The sequence below is a fragment of the Geotrypetes seraphini genome, chromosome 10, assembly GCF_902459505.1.
Source record: "Geotrypetes seraphini chromosome 10, aGeoSer1.1, whole genome shotgun sequence".
In the NCBI taxonomy this organism is placed as follows: Eukaryota; Metazoa; Chordata; class Amphibia; order Gymnophiona; family Dermophiidae; genus Geotrypetes; species Geotrypetes seraphini.
Genome location: NC_047093.1, coordinates 134,837,468 through 134,862,729, shown reverse-complemented (window position 1 = coordinate 134,862,729; position 25,262 = coordinate 134,837,468). Strand labels below are relative to the sequence as shown.

The window sequence follows — 25,262 nt, the reverse complement described above, 5'->3', positions numbered from 1 at the left end:
ATGGATCTGGATTTTCCTAAAAAGAAAATCTGGTAACCGTACCTTAGAGGCCCCATATTTATGCTAGGGTTTTCTTGGCCTAGATACCGGCGCCTAAGTCCAAAACAGATGCGTACATGAAAAACACGCCCAGGAACTGCCCCCTAACCATGCCTAGGCACCTACCATCCAATTAATTTTAAGACAGTTATGAGGTGCTAGTTGCTTGTTATTGGCGCCAATTAAAGCTCCTAGATTGGCTAGGTGTATCAATCTAAGTGCCTAACTTTACACATCTTTTACTACTATTAACGCACTACACTTGTATTCTAAATAGGACACTCCATGCAGTGAGTCTTTTACGAAGTTCTAGCTTAGCACGGATCATTCTGGAGCCTACTTTGGGGGGCCATTTATTGAATCTAGCCCAGTATATTTTGGAGTGCAGTTGGGTGCTCACAGAACATGTTGGGGAACAAGAGGCAGAGAGTAGGTTTAAATGGCTAAAGTGCCTAAGTTTGACTTCTGCCCACATCAGCTAAACAGAAATCCAGATGTTGTCCTTTTCTTGGAAGCTCCTCTTTACTGCACCTGTGTATAAAAATCTGTTTTTCATCTCGTTGTGCCCCACAGGATTGTAATAACAGTTCCTCCTGATTACTGCTCTGAAGTGTTAGTTAGATTGTTGACCTTGGATCAAGGTCATTCTATGGTGGTTTACATTTTGTCTGAAATCACAGAGGAAAATACCTGGTTGTTTTTCCACACAGCTTTTAAAGAGCTGGTTTTGCTTTTAAAGAGCTGTTTTGGGGACTGTGTAGAGAGTCAGACAGTATTCCTCTCACTGGGAGATGGTCATATCTCTATCAATGCCTATGAATCTCACAGCCATGCCAATAGCTTGGTGACCCAAGAATGGTATTTCTGGCTCATCTTGTCAAATAATAAAAAAAACTACATCACCAGCACCTAAGCCTGGAAAATCTGACTCCAGGAAGCACTATGTTGATCCTTTTCTCTTTCATGTTTCTGATTGTTGCTCATCTATTTGAGAAAGCTGTGAATCAAGCTACTGGGTTTAACCTGGAAATCAGACAAGACTTGTCCATGTCCATGTATCATAAGGACGGAGACCTGATCCTTGGTGGAATCTTACAGATTCACATGCAAAATAATCATCTTGGTTCTACAAACTTCAAGGAGCTTCCAGCTTCTACGGATTGCTTTTTGTAAGTAGCTTCTTGAAGCTTAAATCAAGTTATGAGTGAAAATGTTGAACAGGGTAATAGAAACATGACATCAAATAAAGGACAATTGGTCCATCCAGTCTGCCCATCTGCAGCATCCACTATCTCCTCCTCTCCCTAAGAGATCTAAAGGCGGCTGCTCACCTTTACTGTCTATTGACAATGACAACTACAACACATATGCTGCATCAAATAAATGTTAAATTAATAAGTTAAAAAGTCAGCTTACAACATTGGCATCAGTAAGATGAATATACAGCAAATGTGCCAAGTGGAGGAAACGACCAAAGGCTAGCAAGTTAGTAGAAGTCTCAATCCACTCTGGCTTGGATACATTAAGCTTGCTTGTTTATAGAATATTACATGGCTACTTTGATTGGTGGATACATAGTCAGTCTGATTGGTTATTACACTTTCAAATTACTAATTATTTACCATTTCAGGCAACTTTGTGTCATTCCAAGGCTTTGGTGGTGTCACAAATGACTTCCTTATCTCCCATGACAGAGTGTTTTTGGTACTTTATCCTAGACCAGTGGTAGGCAATTCCGGTCTTCGAGAGCCGGAGCCAGATCAGGTTTTCAGGATATCTACAATAAATATGCATGAGATAGATTTAGGAGGCAGTGCATGCAAATCCATCTCATACATATTCATTGTGGATATCCTGAAAACCAGATCTAGCTCAGGCTCTCGAGGACTGGAATTGCCTACCCCTGTCTTAGACCATCTGGACATGGGCCCCTCCCTTCTCAGTAGCCATTCTTGCTTCTGCTGTCTTGGATATTGTGGTTATCAGTTCCTTTAGCTTGTTGTGTTCTTAGGTCATATGAGTTATTTCCTACAGGGCAGATCATGTTGACCTGCTGTGGCCACCAGTGTTTTTTTCTTGGAATTTTCCACAGCAGCTGTCTGCATATTGTTCAAAGTTCATATTGTTCAAAGTTCATGTTGTTCATAGTTCAGGCAGTTTACTTGACCTATTTTTCCTAGGTAGGCCCAATTTCTTAGTCCTGATCTCGGGGGTCTCATGAGGGGTCCTCTCTCAGATCCCACATGCCTGTCCCATGCTATCTTGAATTCAGAAACAGTCTTCGTCTCCACCACCTCCGCCAGGAGACTATTCCAGACATCTATTACCCTTTCTGTAAAGAAGTGTTTTCTTACAATACTCTTGAGCCTATCACCTCTTAACTTATATTATATTCTGATATAAAGGGTTCTTCTTTTGTATGATCCAAAATTTATTTTTATTTTTTTGTTCAATTTTCTATCTGTTCTCCCAGGACAGCTCAGAGCAGTTTACATGAGTTTATTCAGGTACTCAAGCATTTTTCCTTGTCTGTCCCTGTGGGCTCTCAATCTATCTAATGTACCTGGATTACATTTTACTCAGGCATGTTCTCTGTCCCTAGTAGGCTTACGATCCAAGCAATGAAGGTTTGAGTGACTTTCCCAGAGTCATAGTGGGAATCAAACCCAGCTCCCCAGGTCTTCAGCCTTCTGCACTATCATCAGGTTACTCATAAGAACATCAGAATTTCCATACTGGGACAGACCAAAGGTCCCCCAAGCACAGTATTCTGTTTCCAACAGTGGCCAACCCAGGTCCCAAGTACCTAGCTAGATCCCAAGTAGTAAAACTCCTCCACTCTACTCCTTAGACTTGTTTATTTACGAGGGTGGTTTGAAAAGTTTGATAAAAAAAAGCAAGCTAAACAACATAGTCTCCATGGAGGACTATACACTTACAGTGAGTTTCTAGTTTTGTTGTATTGTAGGAAAAATAGCTTATGAAAAAAACCTGGGAACTCACTGGACTAAGCCTACAACCTTCCATGGAGACTACGTTGTTTAACTTCCTTTTTTACCAAACATTTCAAACCACCCTCGTACTGGGATTTATTAACTACTTTTCATGAAGGGATTCACCCAAGGTGTGTTCTGCAGGTACAGCTTAACAAAACGCTTACAATTTGGTTAACAGCTTAATAATAGTAAAATGATCAATTATAAGCTTAAATACAATCGAGGAGGTAAACTTGGAATTAAATTCATTTAACAGCACTATAAAACAATCATATAATAGAGATATGTTAAATGACAGCACAATACAAATGAAACAGCTCATAGAATCCAAATACAAGATTCTTGCCCTCTGGGCAATTTTAACAAGGCTATTTTGTATTTTAAACTGCGGATTAAGCCATAGTAGCATAAAAAATAAAAAATAAAAAAGCATGCCACCAATGGCACTTAGTAATTTCCCAAATGCAGCCTGAGTGACAAAAAATACTAGATGATTTTGATGGGAATCAGGGAGGGACATAAGAGGTGCCAGGAACAGAGAATACTGAAAGAATTTAAGAAAGTTCTAGTGGCTCTGCTGTCTTATTTATCTAATGCTTCTCCAGAAGGAAACTTTCCTTTGGTCAATGGCTGCCGTAAATTGGAGCATCCAGCACTGCCTTTCGTAAGAGTGAAGTTCATCTCTGGCATTCCATACACATACAAGTAGTTAGAGATAGCGATCACTTCTGGTGACCCCAGGTGTAATTACAGAGTGAATGGCCTTCTAGAATGGTAGTTTTGAATAACATACTTGATGTAAATTTTTGACCTTTGTAGCTGCTCCAAAGTTTCTTTTTTACCATTCTCCTCATGTTATCATAGTCACCTCTTTTACAGTTAAGTGCTGTTGTATTGGATTTCCTGTGTGAACTTATTCCAAGGATTATATAAAATCTGATTCATGTTATGATCACTGTTATCAAGCAGCCCCAGCACCATTACTTCCCGCACCAATTCATGCACTCCACTAAGAACTAAGTCTAGAATTGCTTTGCCTCTTATCCTGATTCCTGATCTAGCTGCTCCATAAAAGGAAGGAATTTCATCAAGGAATTTTATCTCCCTGGCATGCCCTGTTACATTTACCCAGTCACTATCGGGGTAGTTGAAATCACCCAGTATTATTGTGTTCCCAGTTCATTAGCCTCTCTAATTTCTGATAATATTTCAGCATCTCTCCGTTCATCCTGGTCAGGTACACATGGAATATGTACCCAAACATGGCATCCTATGGAGATCCTATGAAGAATGTCCTCATCACTTGTAAACTAATCTATGCTGAATTCTGACATCTCAATAAAATGTATCTCTCTTTCCACAGGTCTGTTATGCGCTATTATCGACACCGCTTGGCTTTTCACTTCACAGTGGAAGAGGTCAATAACAATGCTGAACTCTTACCCAACATTACCCTGGGGTATCGGATCTATGACTCCTGTGCTTGGGAACTAAGAGCCATACATGGAACCTTGAGCTTGTTGTCTGGGAGACAAGTGCCAGTCCCTAATTACAGCTGTGAAGACAGAGGAGTACTGGCTGCTTTCATTGGCGATTTGACTTCAGATACAACTTACTCAATATCACAGCTTTCAAGAATCTTCCACTACCCTCAGGTAGAACTGGTCTGTTTAGTTGGATGTGTTTAATGAGGATTGACATCAACAATCTATTATTTTTAAATGCTGGTCAATAAAAACATTGACAGTGATGATAAATGGTTTCTTTAAAGAGCATGGTTTTGTGTAGTCCAGGGTTAAAAAGAGATTATGTCCTTACCTTGATAATATCTTTTCCAGAAGATATTGTAGGTGAGACAATCTAGACATATGGGTTGTGTCCCAAAGGCTGTGTGCCATATGCAGAAGGAATCCAATCTGGATTTTTTTCTTTGACTCTCCTCTACTTCACTGGGAGCTGTAGCATCACCTGTAGTTAATACCCAAACACCGAGAGCTCCAATATAGAATCAAGGGGAAAGTCATCAAAAACAACTGTTCTGTCCAAAGAAGCAACATATAAACTCAAATTGAACAGTGAACAAGGAGCTCAAGAAAGACTCCAGCATGCTTTAGAAACATATATGCAGAATCCTTCCCAGCCCAGAGGGCTAACTGGCATCCAAGAATCAGCTTGGAAAAGCATAAACAGAATGAGACAGAAAGCAGGTCTAGGAAGGACAGGGTGGGAATCTAGAATTGTATTCATATATTCAATTTTCTATAACGTTATCCAAGGAGAGCTCTGAACGGTTTTACAAGCATTTTTCCCAGTCCTGGTGGACTCACAATCTATCTAATATGCCTGGGACAGTGTCAATCAGAGATTATAGAGCCCTACCATACCAAAATAGCAGCAACTTCCACGAGTCACATAACCAGCACCTACTTAGAAAAACACTGTACCACAAATACTGCAATGGGTACTAGTTCATCAATAAACCTATTGGAAACCTGAAGAAAACAGATCCAGTTCGCAGAATTAATGGTAACACAAAACCATGTCCTTCTTTGTCAAAACTCTCTAGACCAGTACAGCTGTCACTGATGGGTAATAGCTCATTATGACCAGCAGGTGGAGACCGAAATCAAAACTTTGGTATAGTACAGTGTTTCTCAACCTCTTCAAGCCAAGTACCTCAATGTTCCCTCTAAGGATTGATGAGGTGTGTGCAAAAAAAAATATGCATGGGCGACAAATTACATACTCCACAAATTTATGAGCAGGCGCGGAGGACGAGTGCCCGTGAGATTGTGAGAGGGTTAAATACTCAAAACTTAGAAGAATAACAATTTACTTAAAGTTTTTTAAATTACGTCCAGTCGCTATTGTATTCCGCTTTCATGCAAATTTTGCACTTAACACCATCAGTTTCTGAGTAATAAAAAATTTCCCCAAGTAGCACGTGCTGTGCGGTGCCATGTGGTAAATCTGTTTCAACATAGCATTCAGTCAACCACTCTGTTTTAAAACCCAAGCACCTCTTCTTGCCTGTGTTACATAAACTTTCCTCAGCTCGCCACTTAGACATGGCCATGAATTCTTTAAAAATAGTGAATTCTTTGATATTTAAAGTAACTTAATCCTATATAATAAAACGTTCTATATTGAGCAAAGTAAGCATTTGCATTCGCCACTGCAACAAGCTGGGAGGGCTAGACTGTAGCCAGTTGAGCAAAATAACCTTTTTTTCCATCAAAATGGCCCTCCTCCAAAAAAGACGATAAGTTTCGTGGAGACGCCAGGAAGTACTTCTTCACGGAGAGAGTGATCGAGCATTGGAACAAGCTTCCAGTGCAGGTGGTCGAGGCACGCAGCATCCCAGACTTCAAGAACAAATGGGATACCCATGTGGGATCCCTACGAGGTCATGCCAAGGGATAGGGTCACTAGGACTTGAATGAGCGGGTCAGTAGAGTGACAGTATAATTACAATTATACTTAAGGGGTCAGAAGACTTAAGAGGGTGGGTAAATAGTGTGGGCAGACTTGATGGGCTATATAGCCCTTATCTGCCATCATCTTTCTATGTTTCTACATATGTTGAATTTGTCAAAAGCCTTAAATGATCCGGCTTTTTCTGTATCCCTGGAAGCAGAGAAGGCCTTTGATCGAGTTGAATGGACCTTCATGTATCAAGCCTTGGAGTGGTTTGATATAGGTTCAGGATTTATACAAATGATTCAAACGTTGTATAGCTCCCCTGTTGCTAAACTGTGTATTAATAATAATTTTTCAAAAGGTTTTAGGTTGCAAAGAGGGGTTAGACAAGGTTGTCCCTTATCACCTCTGCTTTTTGATATTGTATTAGAACCCTTGTTATTAGCTATTCAGCAAGCAGAGAAAATACAGGGTATTCCTCGTAGAGATCAGGGAGTATAAAGTCTCTGCGTATGCAGATGATATGCTGCTTTATTTGAGAAATCCTGAGACAACCATTCCTTGCTTACTTGAATTGATTGAGAAATTTGGAAAATTCTCAAGATACAAGATAAATTGCAGTAAATCAGAAATTCTTCCACTCAATCTCCATTGTGCAAAAGGTTTGTTTGATTTGTTTCCCTTTCTTTGGAGGAAGGATGGAATAAAGTATTTAGGCATTTGGATTAAAAATACGATGGAAGAAACAATGAAAGTAAATGAAAAATCGTTATTACAGAAGGTTACAGAAATGTGTGAGTAATGGAATCCTTTACATCTTTCATGGTGGGGGAGAATCCAAACTATCAAGATGATGATTTTGCCTGTGGTTTGTTATCAGATGGGTATGTTGCCGGTTTATTTTCAAGGGTCTTTGTATAAAAAATTAAATAGCATTCTTATAAAATTTATTTGGCTGGATAAAACTCCTAGAGTGGCATTGGTATCTTTACAAAGGCCAATTTCAGAGGGGGGTAAATTTTCCCAATTTTAATAGGTATCATCAAGCCTATATTTTGCGCCAGGGTATGTATTGGGTCCTCCCAGAGCTCATGGAAAAACTTCCAGATTGGTTGTGGCTAGAATGGCAACTCATGTCTCCATTACGCCTTTGCCATGTGCTCAGTATCAAAATGCCTAGTTACAGTAAAGACAGCTGATACATAGAAAACATTGCGTTATGTAAGTAATTTAACAACTATTTCAATTCACAAATCTACAAATCAATCTATATGGCTGAACTCCAAGATTCAAATTGGCGGAGAAAGGCTCACCTGGAAGTATTGGATGATACCAGGAATACTAACTAAACTAAACTAAACCTTAAGTTTATATACCGCATCATCTCCACGGATGTTGTGGAGCTCGACACAGTTTACAAGAACTTAAAATATAGGAAGAGAAGGAAAAAAAAAGAGGTTTACATGAACTTATATATAGAAGAGAAGAGTAAGGGGGGATAGAATTAAATTTTAGTGAAAAGCCAGATTTTCAGTTGCTTGCGGAATAATTGGAGGGAGCCTAAGTTCCGCAGCGGGGTAGTAAGGTCGTTCCAAAGACCTGTGATTCTGATGAGAAGGGATTTTCCCAGTTTGCCTGCATAGCGAATACCGTGTAGAGAGGGGAAGGATAATTTATACCTTTGGGTGGGTCTGGTAGATTCAGGACTCGAGGAGTTATAAGATAGTGGGATTAAGGGAGGAAGGATGCTATGAATGATCTTAAAAGCCAGGCAGGAACATTTGAAATGGATTCTGGAAATCACTGGGAGCCAGTGAAGTTTGGCTAGGAGTGGGGAGATATGGTCAGACTTGCGTTTTGCAAAGATCAACTTGGCTACAGTATTCTGGATTAGCTGGAGTCTTTGAAGACTTTTTTGATAGGCTTAAGTAGATGGCATTGCAGTAGTCTAATTTGGAGAGGATGATGGATTGGACAAGGACGGCGAAATGTTGTTGGCGAAAATAGGATCTTACTTTCCTCAGCATGTGGAGGCTGAAAAAGCATGATTTAGCCAAGGAGTTGAGGTGGTCATTGAGGGAGAGAGAATAATCGATAATGATGCCAAGGACCTTGCTTGAGAACTCAAGCTGCAGTGCAGTGCCTGAGGGTAGTGCGAAGAGGGTGGGCAGGTGTTCTAATTTTGGGCCGAGCCAGAGTAATTTTTGTTTTTTGATTCATTCAATTTCATCTGTACCGAGAAGGACCAGGAATGGAGTCTCATTATGCAAGCTGTAATGTTCTCGTAGAGGTTGGTGAGGTTCTGGTCTGTCTCAAGGAGGACAAAAATGTCATCAGTGTATGTGTAGATTGTTTCAAGGGGGGATAATTGGAGGAGTTTCAGGGAGGACATATAGATGTTAAAGAGAATAGGGTATAGGGGTGATCCCTGAGGGACACCACAAGATGGTGTCCAAGGAATGGACATGGTGCCATTTGTGTTGACATTGTAGGAGCGAGAGCGTAGGAAACTTGAGAACCACTTTAGGACGGTGGATTCAATTCCTATCTCGGAAAGTTGATAAAGTAGTATGTCATGATGGACAACATCGAAAGCTGCAGAGAGATCGAATTGTAATAGGACAGCGAATTTGTTACGAGAATGTAGTTGTTGCACCTTAGAAATTAAGGAAACTAGGAGGGATTCGGTGCTGAAGCTGGGTCTGAAGCCATATTGGTAAGGATAGAGGATGGAGAATCTTTCTAGGTAAGAAAAGAGCTGTGTAGCGACTATGGCCTCTAGCAGTTTAGTTAGGAGAGGGATATTTGCTATGGGGCAGTAGTTAGATGGTAAGGAAGGGTCGAGATCGGCTTTTTTCAGAAGAGGGGACAAGGCAATGTGTCCCATTTCTGTGGAGAACAGGCCCGATAGTAAAGCAGAATTTATAAGCCTGGTAAGGGAGGAGATGGCCTGCGCGGGAATGTTTTCGTAAAGGTAGGAAGGGAAAGGATCCAGGATGCAATTGCAGGATTTCAGTTTGAGACAGAGTTTAGAGATCTGGGATTCGGATACAAGTTCAAAGGCAGTCCAGGATCTATCAGCAGGGATAGGATTGGAGTCGTTGGGAGGCAGAGAATTGTAAGAAACTGCTGGGGGGAAAGAACTCCGTAAGGTAGTAATCTTTTCATTGGAAAATTTAGCTAGGTCATTTGCAGATGGGGGGAAAGGGGAAAGGTGGTGTCGTTTTTTGAGGTTAGGTTGCACCAGATGTTGAACAGTGTACTATTTTCGTTTTTTGATCTGGTGATTTTATCTCCATAGAAATTCTTCCTTGCTTTTTTTAGTACTGTGTTATAGAACTTGATGTTGTCTCTCCAGGATTGTCTGTCTGAAGGGGATTTCGATTTTTTCCATTTACGTTCCAGAGCTCGACATTTCTGCTTTTATTCCCTGTGATATGGAAGATACCAGGGAGCCTTGCGGGAGTGGGAGATAGGTTTAGTAGACAAAGGGGCAAGAGCACGGTAGGTAATCCCGGAAAGGGTTACCCAATTATGCCAGTTGGAATCTGGGTCGGCATGTTTAGGAAAAGAGGGGAGTTGGTTGAGAAATTGGGTCCAGAACAGTTCACTGATTTTTTTGCAGTAGGTGATAGATTTTGTGGGTCGGGGTGGAGTGCCAAGATGAGATATGAAAATGGGAAGGCAGAAAGAGCCTAGAAGGTGATCAGACCAGGGGACATGTTCCCAACGGGCCTCTTTGGCAGAAGGTTTGTGCTCGGTCAGGTCAAGGAAGCTGATGATGTCTAGTGTATGCCCCTTATCGTAGGTAGGGGTGGGCGAAGGAGCGGTGAAGCCTAGGGAGGTGAGAAAGTCTTTGAATTTGATTGCATCATTGCTGGTGTTATCGTCTAGATAGAGATTAATATCTCCAATGATCAGTAGTCTCTGGAATTTTAGGAAGGCCCTTGTTATGGTCTCGAGAACGAGTTCAGAGGATTTGTTCCAGGGAGTTGGTGGGCGGTAAAGTAACAGGATACCTAATGGGTAGGGATGAAGTTCATCGTTGACTGAAGCTAACATGAATTCTAAAGAGGTATGGCTGCCCTTTTCAAGGAGCTGGACATCGAAGAATGATTTGTAAAGCAGAGCCAGGCCTCCTCCTTTCCAGTTGATTCTAGGTGAGAAGAGGCCATAGTAGCCAGGGGGACAGAGTTCGTTTTGTGTGAATAAATCATCTTTTTCGATCCATAATTCTGTGATGCACAAGAAACCTGGATCGAAGTCTCCGAGTAGATCTTTTAGTATATGTCATGTTTATAAAACAGAGAGATTTACTGCAATACAGCGAGGATGTTTCATGAAATTTCAACATGTGTGGGAGCATTAACAAAGTATTGTACTGATTAGATGACATTTTTTTCCCCCCCTTAAATTTACAAGTTCAATTGTGAAGAGGGGAGGTGGAGGGGGTAATTTTATTGTTACATATTGTATAAGGTATTGATCATATGATAGGAAAGGGTGGGAAGGATGGGAGATAAGAGTATATCATTTGTACTATTGATTATTATTAAGTGATATATTTATTATTAATTTGTTTGCACATATTATCACACTTATTGTAAGTTTGAAAATGAATAAAGAAATTTTTTAAAAAAAAGATTAAAATGGACATTTAATGTAAGATTATTTAAGCTATGATAAACGCCGTAAAAAGAATGAAGGTGTTGTCGATGAAAGAAAACCATCACCACATATATCAAAGGTCACAAACTTTATGATCCTTTGAGTGGTGCTCTCAGACACTTTCCTTCACTTTAGTAGCACTTTGGTAGTGGTTTACTTTGTGGGGATCTTGTCTGCTTTGCAGTAAACTGTAATTTTTCACATTTGATCATAATGAGCTATTACCCATCAGTGATAGCTGAACTGGTCTAGAGAGTCTAAAAGAAAGAAAATTAGCAGGTAAGAACTTAATTTCTCAATTTCATATACACAGAACACAGATCCTCACGCAGTATAAAATAATTAACCATAAATTAAAAATAGAAATATGTAAACAAATATTAAACTGAACTCCCAACAAGCCACAATTCGACACCGATGCATGCTGCAAAATTTAAAGAAAGCAGAAGTAAACTAATTTGGAACATGAAGATGTTACTAGCCAGACTTTACGGTAAATATCCTGCAAACAATGGGATGGTAGGATAGGCTGGAGTGAGCTTGGATGACAACTTCAGCATTTGGAACCTAGGACAATACCAGACTTTACATTCTACGGCCCAGAAATATCAAAGAAGAGACAAGTTAATTTAATCATGTATTTTTTAATGGGTATAATTTATGGGCAGACTGGATGGACCGTTCAGGTCTATATCTGCCTTCATTTACTATGTTACTATGTTATATTATACTATAAATTAACACCAAAATTTGAATAATATGATGAAACTATTTTACTGGACTAAATATATTTTTCAATTAGGTTTCAGAAGCCACAACCTCTTTCCTCAGGTCAGGACAGTATACAAATGTTATGGTATCCTGTTCTGACATAAGGAAGGAGGGATTGGTCTCCAAACATTGGCCACAAATGTATTAAAATTAGTCCAATAAAGAGATATCGCCTTATTTCCATTTTCATTATCTTTACGTAAGAACATAAGAATAGCCTTATGGGCTCAGACCATCCTCTCAATGGCCAATCCAGGTCACCAGTACCTGGAAAAAAACCAATCCAGGGCAACATTTATTAACATAGATACCACACTACTTTATTCTAAACAAAAAATAAAATTGTTTTTGTTCTACCTTTGTGTTTGCCCAATTACTTTTCCTAATTGTTTAGACTCCAGTATCTGGTTTCTGTTTTCCTTGTCTTTCTCTTAACTCTTGCCATGATTTCCTGTCAATTTGTTATTTTTCTCTCCTTTTTCACTCAACTTTCTTCAATTTATTTATCTGCTTCTGTCCAGATTTCATTCTTTCCTACTATACAGTTTACAATTTCCCTTTCTTTTCTTTTTCTAACTACACTTAACATCTTTTTCTCACTCTGGCTCTTCTAGTTCACTTCCTCTTATTTCCCAGTCACTAACCCTATCCTCTTTCTTTCCCACTTCCGGTATTTGACACTCTCCCACTTCAATCCAGCATCTGCTTCTCCTCTCTCTTCCATTCAGTGTCTTATCCCTTTCCTCTTTCTTACTCTTCTACCCGGAATCTTCTCCCTCTCTCTTTCTCTCCATTTTACCCAGCATCTCCTTCCACTATCCCCTTCTTCTGTCCAGTGTCTGCCTCCTCTATCCCCCTCCACATCCAGCATCTACATCCCCTATCCCCCCTCCATATCCAGCATCTACCCTCTTTCCCCCTACTATCCAATGTTTGTCTCCTCTCTTTGACCCCCCACATCCAGCATCTATTTCCTCTCTTCCCCCTTCTATTGAACATCTACCCCTCTCTCTCTTTCACATTACTCCTCCATATAAGAACATAAGAATAGCCTTACTAGGTCAGACCAATAGCCCATCAAGCCCAGTAGCCTGTTCTCACGGTGGCCAATTCAGGTCCCTAGAACCTGGCCAAAACCCAAAAAGCAACAACATTCCATGCTACCGATACAGGGCAAGCAGTGGCTTCCCCCACTCTTACCACAATCTCTGGCAACGTGAAAAAATATTTTCTCCTATTGATTTTAAAATTATTTCCCTTTAACTTCATCGAGTATCCCCCAGTCTTTGTAATTTTTGACAAAGTGAAGAAGTGATCCACTTGTACCCATTCTACTCCACTCAGGATTTTGTAGACTTCAATCATATCTCCCCTCAGTCATCTCTTTTTCAAGCTGAAGAGCCCTTCCTCATGCAATAGGAGCTCCATCCCCTTTATCATCCTAGTCGCTCTTCTTTGAACCTTTTCTGTCTGTCTTTCTCAACCCTCACCCAGCGTCTGTCCTTCCTCTCCCCCCTACATTCAGAATTTGCCCCCTATCTTCCCCTCTCCCACATCTAGCATCTACTCCCCCTTATCCAGCATCTACCCCTTTCTGAAATGAGAAAAACAAACAAACCGCAGAGCCGCAGTGTTCCTCCTCACGGCTTCCTGCTCTGCCCTGGAACTTGAAGTAATGTCAACGGTGGGCGAGACCAGTAGCTGCAAGGAGAAACAATGTGGCCCTGTAGTTTGTTTGATTTTGTGTTCAGCAGTAGCATGGACAATGTTGCAACAGCAGCTTTTTGATGTGTGGTTATTTTATAACATAGATGTTTCTTTGTAAAATGACTGTTCATGCAAGAATGTCCATTTTTCATGTATCACAGAGCAGACTGTGTGTCAACAGATCCTGTTTGACAGTAGTTGAGAAATGGGCCTCCATCTGCGTTGTACAGTCTTGGGCTTCCTCTCTAAAATGCCATTTTTTGTGTCCTTCACAGATCAGTTATGGAGCAATGGATCCCATCTTCAGTGACCGGATTCTCTTTCCATCCTTTTTCCGAATGGTCCCTAATGAGCGCTCTCAGTATGACGCTATTATACAGTTACTCCGGCACTTTGGATGGACCTGGGTTGGGATCCTGACATCGGCTGATTATCAAGGACAATCAGCTGGTGAAGAACTTAAGCGGGCAATTATTCAGAGCGGAGGTTGTGTTGAGTTTTTAGCAATGATACCACTGATTGGGAATTATCAAACTATACCGGAGGTTGTTCACCTGATTCGCAGTTCCACCTGCAGCGTGATAGTCCTCTACAGTAGTATGGTCTATCTTCTCCAGCAGTTCATGTTGAAAGAATGGAGAAAACATGAAATACCTCCGAAGGTGTGGATTCTGTCAGCAACTCTGCCAATTATTACAGATTTCGATATAGGAAAAGCTTTCCAGATCTTAAATGGCTCGATAGCATTTTCTATCCCAAAAGGTGAAATTCCTGGATTCAAGGATTTCCTTTATAGTGTGAACCCAACCATGTTTCCAAATGATGTTTTACTGAAATTAATTTGGCAGGTAAATTTCGAATGTAGGCTGCCAGGCACAAAAATTTTGATATTTTGGCCAGATTTTGATAGGTTGCCTAATTGTACTGGGACTGAGACGCTACGAAGCCTGGATTCTTCTCTGTATGATGTCTATAATTTCAGGTTCTCTTACAATATTTATACAGCAGTCTATGCCCTGGCACATGCTTTACATCAAATGTACACGGCAGAGCCCTTACAAGGACCGATTACTGACAGAGAGGGTGTGCGACCGAGATTCCAGCCATGGCAGGTAAAATGACACCAGATGTTATAAGCAGGAGGTGTGAGCGAGGCAAAAACACATAGCCACCTGCTTATATAGAAAACAAAGACACACACAAACAGCCAACCAAGCACAAAGTGATACTGAATATAGGGTTACCATATTTGTGAAGTCAACAAAGAGGTCACATGACTCCGCCCCAGAACTCCTTTCCACTAGTCTCACCCTTCCCAACACCCCACCTTTCACCAGTTTTGCCCCTGCCCCGCCCCATTTTTCATCCATTTCCTTAGTCACCTTCTCATCTTCTGTACCCTTTCAGTGCTTTTCTCTTTCTCTCCCCCCCCCACAGGTACATTTCTCTACCTAACTCCTCAAGGATTCTTCTCCCTCCATCCCCCATGGGTGTTTTCTCTCCCTCGTTTTCTCTTTCCACAACCCCCTCTCTTGTGAGTTCTTTTCTCTCTCTTTCTCCCCAACTCCCTTCCCATGGGTACTTTTCTCTCTGCGATAGACTTGCGTTGCCTTTGCGTCTCCTTGCAAAAGCCAGGCACGTTCAGCCACTGCACAAGCTTCAGGCCCACAAGCCTTCCCCTCCCAATGTCAATTCTGATGTCGGAGATGAAGTTCCAGGCCAGCCAATCGCTGCCTGGCTGGCCCGGAACTTCCTCTCTGATGTCAAAATTGATATCGGGGGGAGGGGGAGGCTTGTTGTCCAGGCCCTTGTGCAGTATGTATACGGGCCTGGCTTTTTCGGTGTCTGGGAAGCAGGGAGAAATCAGCGACAGGGGCAGGGAGAGAGAAAGAGATAGAAAGGAAGGGGGCAGGGAGTGAAAGAGAGGGGAGGAGGGGGCAGGGAGAGAGGAAGAAAAAGTTGGGGGAGAGAATGGAGTGTGTCAGGTGGCAGGCAAGGAGAGAGGAAGTAAAAGTTGGACTCATGGAGGGACAGAGAGAGATGTTGGTTTGGGAATGGAATGAGGTCTGGAGGAGAGGAAGCATGCAGGACAAAAGAAAGAAAAAAAGAAAGAAAGATTAGATGCACAGTCAGAAGGAAGTGCAACCAGAGACTCATGAAATCACCAGACAGCAAAGGTAAGAAAAATGATTTTATTTTCAATTTAGTGATCAAAATGTATCCATTTTGAGAATTTATATTTGCTGTCTATATTTTGCACTATGGCCTCCTTTTACTAAACTGCAATAGCAGTTTTTAGCGCAGGGAGCCTATGAGTGTCAAGAGCAGCACAGGGCAATCAGCGCAGCTCCCTGCACTATAAACCGCTATCGCAGTTTAGTAAAAGGGGAGGGGGTATATTTGTCTATTTTTGTATAGTTGTTACTGAGATGACATTGCATATTTTAAAGTCATCTGCCTTGACCTCTTTGAAAAAAACCTGAATATAAATAACATTTTCTCTGCGTACAGTGTGCTTTGTGGTTTTTTTTAAATTTTATTGTTGGTAGATCATTTTGACTTGGTCATTTTAAAAGTAGCTCGCAAGCCAAAGAAGTGTGGGCACCCCTGGTCTATTGTATGTTAAAATGTACAGTGCTGCATATGCCTTTCAGCGCTATAGAAATAATAAACAGTAGTAGTACTAGATGCATTTGCCTCATTGCAAGTTTCATGGCTCCACATCTTACTCTTCTTGGTTGGGCTGAGAACTTTCCAGCGGCCCCTCGTAACTGCCACAGACTCACGCAATATAAAATCATCAGGATACAGACTATTGTTTATCCCACCTTTTTTTTGTTGGGACTATTTTTTTTACATTGGTATCTTTGTTCCCCACCCTTTTTTCCTGTACCTCTTAATTCTAGCACAATGTGGGTTTGTGCCACTATTCTATAAGGATGTGGGCTGTAAGATGCACCTAAAAAGCAAGGAGGGGTGGAATACGAAGAACTATCTCTTAATGCATTGATGCTCTGAAAACCAAACACACAAGATTGAATTGAATATGGACATTTCTATTTTGCTTTTCCTTTGACGGTTCAAGGCAGATTTCTGAATTTCAAAGCCAGTAGTATCAATATAGGGAAACCAAGCCATTGTGACAGTAACAAGGAGGGAAGCATGTGGTGCAGTGGTTAAAGCTACAACCTCAATATGCTGAGGTTGTGGGTTCAAATCCATGCTGACCCTATGCAAGTCCCTTAATCCTCCCCGTACCCCAGGTCCATTAGATAGATTGAGAGTCCATTGGGTCAGACAGAGAAAAATGAATGTGTACCTGAATAAATTCATGTAAACCGTTCTGAACACACTGGGGAGAACAGTATAGAAAATTGAATAAATATGGTAAACATGCATCAACTAGTCTTAAGACCGTTACATTAACGGGTGCTAGAATAGATGTGTGTCTTTGTCTTTCTTTTTTTTTTCTCTCCTTGGCTGCTTTCTGTCTTTCTTTCTGTCTCTTTTTCCCCCCCTGTCCATCAGTAGCCCTTCTCCCTTCATTTTACCTACCCTGTCCAGCAGCACCTCTTCCCTGCTCCCCCTGTCCAGAAGCAGCCCTTCTCCCTTCGTTTTACCTTCCCCCCTGTCCAGCAGCACACCTTCACTGCTCCCCATGTCCAACAGCAGCTCTTCTCCCTTCGTTTTACCTTCCCCCTGCCCAGCACCTGTTCCCTGCTCCTCCCATGTCCAGCAGTAGGCCTCCCTTCCTGTTACCTCCCCCCTGCCCAGCAGCACCTCTTCCCTGCTCCCCCTGTTCAGCAGTAGGTCTCCCTTCCTGTTACAGCCCCCCTGCTCAGTAGCACTTCTTCCCTGCTCCCCCTGTCCAGCAGTAGGCCTCCCTTCCTGTTTCCTCCCCCCTGCCCAGCAGCACCTCTTCCCTGCTCCCCCTGTACTGCAGCATCCCTTACCTGATACCCCTGTCCAGCATCTGGCTGTTTAGAAGAGAAGGACAGAAGAGCAGCAGAGGGCCTTACAGTACTTCCTGGCTGTAGATAGGTCTGCCGCTACCTTGAGGAGCTGAAGAGCAGGGTGGGCCACACTTAGAGGTTGCGTGGATGCTTGGGAAGCTGTTTTGCCTGCTAGTGTGCGTGAGGAGCGGCTGGGATCACATGCAATGTCCGACGTTCTTTTGTCGATCGTTTAGTTCTGTGCTGGAGGTATTTTTAAGTTTAAAGCTGCCGCGGCGGCTCGTTTCACAATCCCCATCTGTGTTGGAAGACTTCTCCTACTCAGGTGGGGCTCGAGAGAGGAGCCGCCACCGCGGCTTAGAACTTAAAAATATCTTCGCTTAGAACATCCTTGTGGTTCCGTGAATGTGGTGCCGTTTTTTTTCCAAGGTAATAGAACCCTAAGCACGCATGCGCACTCCTACCGCCACGGACATATGGATCACGGAACATGCAGGTAGGAGTGCGCATGCGCGCTTAGGGTTTTATTATAGTAGATAGAAATTTACCTTTATAAATTTCCCATATCTGCTAAAAAAAAAAAATTAATGTCCCCTACCATATACCTTTCTTACATATAGACTTTGCATTCTTGTCATGCCTACACATCTAGTGACCTCTCACTGGTACTGAAATTATTGCTCTCTGGTACCTCACCTCATACATTCAGGTGAGTTTCCAGCACTTTCTCCATGCAATTTCCTGATTGTTTCCTTTTTTTTTCCAGCTGAATAATTTTCTTAGGAATATTCATTTTAAACCTTCTATTGGAAATGAGATTTTCTTTGATGAGAAAGGGGACACTCCCACTCGATATGACATTCTAAACTGTATTTATTTGCCCAACGGAGCCCTCATCCAAACCCTTGTGGGCAGCTTTCATCCTTCTGCCCCTTCCGATCAACAACTCTTCATCAACGAGAACGCCATCCGGTGGCAACCACTCTTTAAACAGGTGAGGGTGAATTACATTGTTCTAATACTCAGGGTCAGCATCCTCATATTAAGAGAGAGTATTATAGGTCATCCTGGCTGGCATTAAAAAGATCAGAGTGTCATTGGACCTCCAGCTCAGTGACAGTATGTAAATTACTTTGTGGGAGACCTGAGTACACGTTCTGTGGCTGGCATTTGTGCTGTGGGATCACGAGGACCAGGAACAGTGTCTGTCATACTTCAGTGACATCTGGACACCAGAAGAAGTCAATATTAGCTGAGCTCTAGATACATACAAGTAGCCAGTGGCGTACCAAGGGGGGGCGGGAGGGGCGGTCCGCCCCGGGTACCAAGCCCTGAGGGGGTGCTCCCGGTCCGGTCCAGTTTCCCCCCCCTGCGCCGGGTGTCGCGTCTGGAAACAGCCTGCAGCAAGATCGCGATGCCAGAGATCTTTGCCTGCTTCGACTGTTTCCTCCGCCACGGTCCTGCCCCTCCTCTGATGTCAGAGGAGGGGCGGGACCGCGGCGGAGGAAACAGCCGAAGCAGGCAAAGATCTCTGGCATCGCGCGATCTTGTTGCAGGCTGTTTCCCCAGGGCAGTAGCGTACCAAGGGGGGCGAGGGGGAGGTCCATCCCGGGTGCCGCCTTAGGGGGGGGGTGCACAGCTGGCCCGGTCCCTATCGCGCTCCTACCCTCCCAGCGAAAGCAGCATCGGCGCCATTATCGAAAAAGGTAATGGCGCCAGGCCTTGGAGCACCAAGGCAGACCGCTTCTCCCCCCTCCCAGCCGAAACCCCGCTGACCATCCTATCTCTCCCCCCCAAGTGAACCTTTCCGACCCTCCCAGCGAAAGCAGCAAACCTCCCTCCAGTAGCGTCGGCTTTATCCTCCCTCTGCCGCATCACTGATGACGTCATCAGTAACGCGGCAGAGAGAGGAGAAAGCCGCGAAGGAGGTTTGCTGCTCTCGCTGGGAAGGTCGGAAAGGTTCACGGGGGGGGGGGGAGATAGGAGGGTCAGCGGGGGTTCGGCTGGGAGGGGGGAGAAGCGGACTGCCTCGGTGCTCCATTACCTTCTTCGGGCAGCAGCAGCGTTTACAATTCGCTGCTGTTGCCGGCTTCAGGCCTTGTTCTCTGCCGGGTCCTGCCTACTTCCAGTTTTCATGAAGACAGGACCCGACAGAGAGGAAGGCCTGAAGCGGGCAACAGCAGTGAATTGTGAATGCTGCTGCTGCCCGATGAAGTTCAGGACATCAGGACATCGGGGAAGGAGCAGGGAGAAATCGGCTGCTGGCTTGGGGGTGAGGGTAGGGAAAGAATCGTGGAAGTGGAGAAATCGGCACGATGGCTTTGTGCGGGCTAGGGGGAGAGAGAAAGAAAGGAAAAAATAAAGAGGGGGGGCCAGGGGGAGAGAGAAAGAAAGGCAGAAATAAAGAGGGGTCAGGGGAAGAGAGAAAGAAAGGCAGAAAGAAAGAGGGGGACCAAGGGGAGAGAAAGAAAGGCAGAAATAAAGAGGGGGTCAAGGGGGAGAGAAAGAAAGGCAGAAAGAAAGAGGAGGGCCAGGGGGAGAGAGAAAGAAAGGCAGAAAGAAAGAGGGGGACAAAGGGGAGAGAAAGAAAGGCAGAAATAAAGAGGGGGGTCAAGGGGGAGAGAAAGAAAGGCAGAAAGAAAGAGGGGGGCCAGGAGGAGAGAGAAAGAAAGGCAGAAATAAAGAGGGGAGCCAGGGGGAGAGAGAAAGAAGAAGGACCAGAGACTCATGAAATCACCAGACAAAAAAGTAGGAAAAATGATTTTATTTTCAACTTAGTGATCAAAATGTGTCCGTTTTGAAAATTTATATCTGCTGTCTATATTTTGCACTATGGCCCCCCTTTTACTAAACCGCAATAGAGTTTTTTAGCGCAGGGAGCCTATGAGCGTCGAGAGCAGCGTGGGGCATTCAGCGCAGCTCCCTACGCTAAAAACCGCTATCGCAGTTTAGTAAAAAGGGAGGGGGAATATTTGTCTATTTTTGTATAGTTGTTACTGAGGTGACATTGCATAAAGTCATCTGCCTTGACCTCTTTGAAAACCCGCGGAATATAAATGATAATTAACATTTTCTCTGCGTACAGCGTGCTTTGTGTTTTTAAAATTTTATTGTTGGTAGATCATTTTGACTTGGCCACAAAGGTAAGGGGGAGGGAGGGAGGGGAACTGCTGAAAGACATCTAGTTATCCTTGCAGGCTTGACTGCAGGGAATTATTTTTGTAAAATCATGTTTTGTTATGTGACTGGCATTATCTAGACTTTAATTTCTATGAATGAATAGAATGAAAATGATATAAAATTACTTGCTTGTTTTTATGTGCGTGCGCTGAAGGAAAGTGGAGAGAGAGTGGGCTGAGGATGCTGAAGGGAAATGGGGAAGAGAGTGGGGAGAAGACGCTGATTTATAAATTGACAATTGTACAGAATATTGTTTCTTTTTATACTTTAATATAAACAATTCAAGGCTTGTGTGGATGGAATCAGGTGGTTTGCGGGGATGGGGACCGAGCTTACGGGGATTAGTCCAATAAAATGGTATTTTTTTATTTCTCATTATTTGTTTTATTTTTATTTGTTAATTTATAAAGTGGTGATTGTTATGTATCAGTTTTTTCAAATTTACATCTACTGTCTTTATATTTTGCACTGTATTAGAGGACATGTGTTACTGTTTTTTGTGGTGTTGCATTGTATCCAGGGTCTGGTTTCTTGGCGGATCAGTTTAACTTTTGTCTACATATTTCTATTTTTAGTTTGTGATTATACCATTTTGGGCGAGGGTGTATCTCTGTTCTGTGTGTTCTGAAAAAGACATAGTTTTCAGTTGGCATTGACTACAGGACCAATTGACTGTGCGGGATCTGGCTTGTTTAGTTTTACAATGTATGTGTTGGTGTTCTAGTGCTCACTGCAGTGTTTAAGATGCAGCCTTTTCCTAGGTACACTCTTGTGGTGCGATATGTAGATTGGTACTAAAAATCATATTTTTCATATAGATGGGGGGGGTGTCAAAAAATGATGGGCCCCGGGTGCCACATACCCTAGGTACGCCACTGCAAGTAGCTGCACCCGATTCAGTTCATTAATAACAATAAAATCTATCACGGAGGCTCAATCTCAGTCACTTCACTTTGGCCGATTTGCTGTTTTGATCGCAGTCTTGGATACTTTGTTTTGGCTGATTTGCTGGTTTGATCGCGGTCTTGGATACTTCATTTTAATCGAGGTCTTGGATACTTGTTTTGGCTGATTTGCTGGTTTGATCGCGGTCTTGGATACTTCATTTTGATTGCGGTCTTGGGTACTTTGTTTTGGTTGATTTGCTGGTTTGATCGCGGTCTTGGATACTTCATTTTGATTGCCGTCTTGGGTACTTTGTTTTGGCTGATTTGCTGGTTTGATCGCGGTCTTGGATACTTTGCTTTGGCTGATTTGCTGTTGTGTTCACGGTTAGATGAAGGTTATTCTATGATTAATATGTTTACTTCACCTAGCTAATTCTGATAATATAGTTGACATCCAAAAACGGCATACACTGGCACTTGGACGTTTTAATTATCAGGATGTCCAAGTGCCAATTTTCAAAACCAACTTTCAGGACATTTGGAGAGGCGTCCCAGCTACTGTGCATCCAAAATTCAAGAGTGTTGTTTTGGTGGTGTGCTATAGGTGGGCTTTGGGCATGCTTAGACTTGGATATCTTGCAGGGATAATTGAAGCTTTCAAAAAGATGTCCAGGACAGAATTTAAATGTTCGGAGCTAGACCTGTTTTAAAAGCATCTGTTAAAAAGATACCCAAACTGAGCGATTAAGTAATCACCCCCCCCCCACACACTCCCCTTGTGGTCACTTTCTCCCTTTCCAACCACGCACCTCAAAATCTGAATGATACATACCTTTGTCAGAAATACCTAGAAGAAGCAGAATAAGAGAAGGGAAACCTTTATCTTATGTCTTTCTCAAAATGACTCTGGGATTATGTGGGCATGGGAAATAGAAGCCGTCTCCTGTGAATGCTCACAAGTTGTCCATGCTTTTGTTCCTCAGACTCCTCGTTCTGTGTGCAGCAAGAGCTGTAGGCCAGGATACAGGAAGGCTCCCAAAGAGGGGAGCCCGAAATGTTGCTATGACTGTGTCCCTTGTGCTGAGGGAGAGTTCTCCAATGCAACAGGTAAGAAAAACAGTAACCAAGAAAAAAAAAAAAAGGATATAATAAAATAAAAAAAATGAAGAAACTTCATTTCACTTTGTCTGTTATGTTTATACCCATCCATTGTTACTACTTCACATGCACAATAAATAAAGGTAAACTGATATCATATATTAAAACAAAATCAATATGACAGTATTTAAACCAATAAAACACCACAGCAAACAAACGAGAATTTGGTTTCTCGTGAAGTGTCATTCCATAGCTTGTATTTTTCACATAACTGCTATCTTAGGAACACTTAAAAGCTCCTGCTTTAACAAGAGAAGTTATTGTGATGGTTGATAACTTTACCAAAATGAGTCTGTTTGTATTGTGACATTCACAGTTATTCTATTCCAGAAATTTTAAACAAGAATAAACGAGAAGACCAATGCTAATACACATACAGATAAAGAACAAAGAGCTCAACCAAATAGTAGATTATAATTCTTCAGGACGCACAAAAGGGTACACAGTTGGGTATACTCCTTTGTTGTGCTCTTTTATCTGTGTGGCTCCACAGGTACATTTTAATCATTCGGGTCACTTATGAAGGCGATTACTGTGGTAACAGAACTGAAGCCCACTGGGAATTACTGAGCTGTGGCTGCACGGCTTTGTAAAAGAGGAAAGTTTTCTTTATGTAAAGAAATATTTTCACAGACTATTCCCGATTCCACCCTCTCCCTTTCCTTGAGCCTGATATTCAAAAGTAATTACCTGGATAATGAAGCTATAATGGGAATAATTCCATTACAGGGCAGCAACTTTAAGCTGTAAATTACATGGTAACATACATGTGTAAAAACCCTTCCAAAAATACTGCCTAGTTGAAAAGTATGTGCCATGATGCATATACTTTGCTCATGTAAAATAATCCTTCGTGTGATTAACCCAGTCAATGAACCGTAGATTCAGAATTACAAGCGTTATACGACTCTTTTCCTAATGAAATAGTACCCTCATAAGTAGGCCAATTTCTTACCCTTTTATGATAGGTGCTCTGTTAAAAAATTTCTTTCCACCTTCATCTGGATAATTCCCCTAGCCAATGCTACCACTGATTTGTAAAGCACAGCTGAAAATCCAGATAGTACTGAGGCGGTGGGTGGAGAAATATCTGGATGAAAGGGCTGCAGAATCAGCAGATATTGGCACTGAATATATGAGTTTTGTTTAATTGCCACAGCTGGTGTTGAAGAAAAAAAAATGCTGACCATGGTGGATGAATATTGACCCAAATATTGTTGTTCCTTTTTAGTGAATGTATCAAAATGTGAGCTTCAGACTTAAATTTGTTCCCTTACAAATAGCACCTTCTCGTTTTCGCTATATGGACTCATGGGAAAACTCTTCTAGGGAAATGCAGGACTGATACTCTTTGGACCAAGGTGTGGGCTTATCGTTTCAAATCCGCCTTGTCTCTCCCACACGGAAATACACAACTTAGAATTCTCTTGAAATGAATATTTGATATTTGTTTTACAGATGACTGTTTTGTATATATTTGTTCTTAGTTTTCAAACTAAAATAAAAAAATTTAAATATAAAAATAGCATATTTTATTCAAATTCTGACAAAAATACAGTTCATTTTTAGATATGGAAAAATGTCTGAAATGTCCCGATGACCAGTGGCCCAAGAAGAAGCGAGACGGCTGCATTCCAAGAACCATCGAGTTCCTTTCCTACGAGGATCCACTGGGTGCGGCTTTGGCTTCCTTAGCCATTGTATTATGTGCAATCACTGCTGGAACTCTAGGAATATTTCTTAAATATCGAGAGACTGCTGTAGTGAAAGCCAATAACCGGGATCTCAGCTACATTCTCCTCCTCTCCCTCATGCTCTCCTTCCTCTGTTCCTTGCTATTCATTGGGCGTCCGGAGAAGCTGACCTGTCTGCTCCGGCAAACTGCTTTTGGGATCATTTTCTCAGTCTCTGTTTCTGCAGTCCTGGCAAAAACCATCACAGTTGTCATTGCTTTCAAAGCCACAAAGCCTGGAAGCAGGTTAAGGGAATGGGTGGGGTCCAGAGCACTCAGCTTCTTGGTCCTTCTGTGCTCCCTGGGTGAAGTTCTGATCTGCACTGCGTGGTTACTCATCTCTCCCCCATTCCCAGACTACGACATACAGACAGATCCTAGTAGGATGATATTAATATGCAATGAAGGCTCCCTCTTTGCATTTTACAGTGTGATCGGGTATATGGGCTTATTGGCTATATTAAGTTTCATTGTTGCTTTCTTAGCCAGACGTTTACCTAACAGTTTCAATGAGGCCCAATTGATCACTTTCAGTATGCTGGTGTTCTGCAGTGTTTGGGTGTCCTTCATCCCGGTTTACCTGAGTACAAAGGACAAATACATGGTAACTGTGGAGATATTTGCAATGCTGTTATCTAGTACAGGACTGTTGAGCTGTATCTTTATTCCAAAGTGCTACATTATTCTGCTGAGGCCCGAGATGAACATAAGGGAGCATTTAATTGGAAAACCAGTATGTAAAACAGTATAA

The 25,262-nt window shown here is 42.3% G+C and overlaps 1 protein-coding gene across 1 annotated transcript; it reads left to right on the top strand.

The window, feature by feature from the left end:
• Positions 1 to 25,262, top strand: LOC117368599 (taste receptor type 1 member 1-like). Its single transcript, XM_033962328.1, has 8 exons — positions 1 to 32; positions 613 to 883; positions 1,033 to 1,208; positions 4,399 to 4,690; positions 13,877 to 14,449; positions 18,321 to 18,548; positions 22,605 to 22,728; positions 24,349 to 25,262. The coding sequence occupies exons 1-8, from the start codon at positions 1 to 3 to the stop codon at positions 25,260 to 25,262; spliced, it is 2,610 nt and encodes an 869-aa protein (XP_033818219.1).

Bases quoted from the DNA above. Each gene is read 5' to 3' on its own strand.
- LOC117368599 (XM_033962328.1), top strand. From the start codon at position 1: ATGGATCTGGATTTTCCTAAAAAGAAAATCTG. The intron at 33-612 runs GTAACCGTACCT...TGTGCCCCACAG, and splicing joins TTTCCTAAAAAGAAAATCTG to GATTGTAATAACAGTTCCTC. The intron at 22,729-24,348 runs GTAAGAAAAACA...GTTCATTTTTAG, and splicing joins AGAGTTCTCCAATGCAACAG to ATATGGAAAAATGTCTGAAA.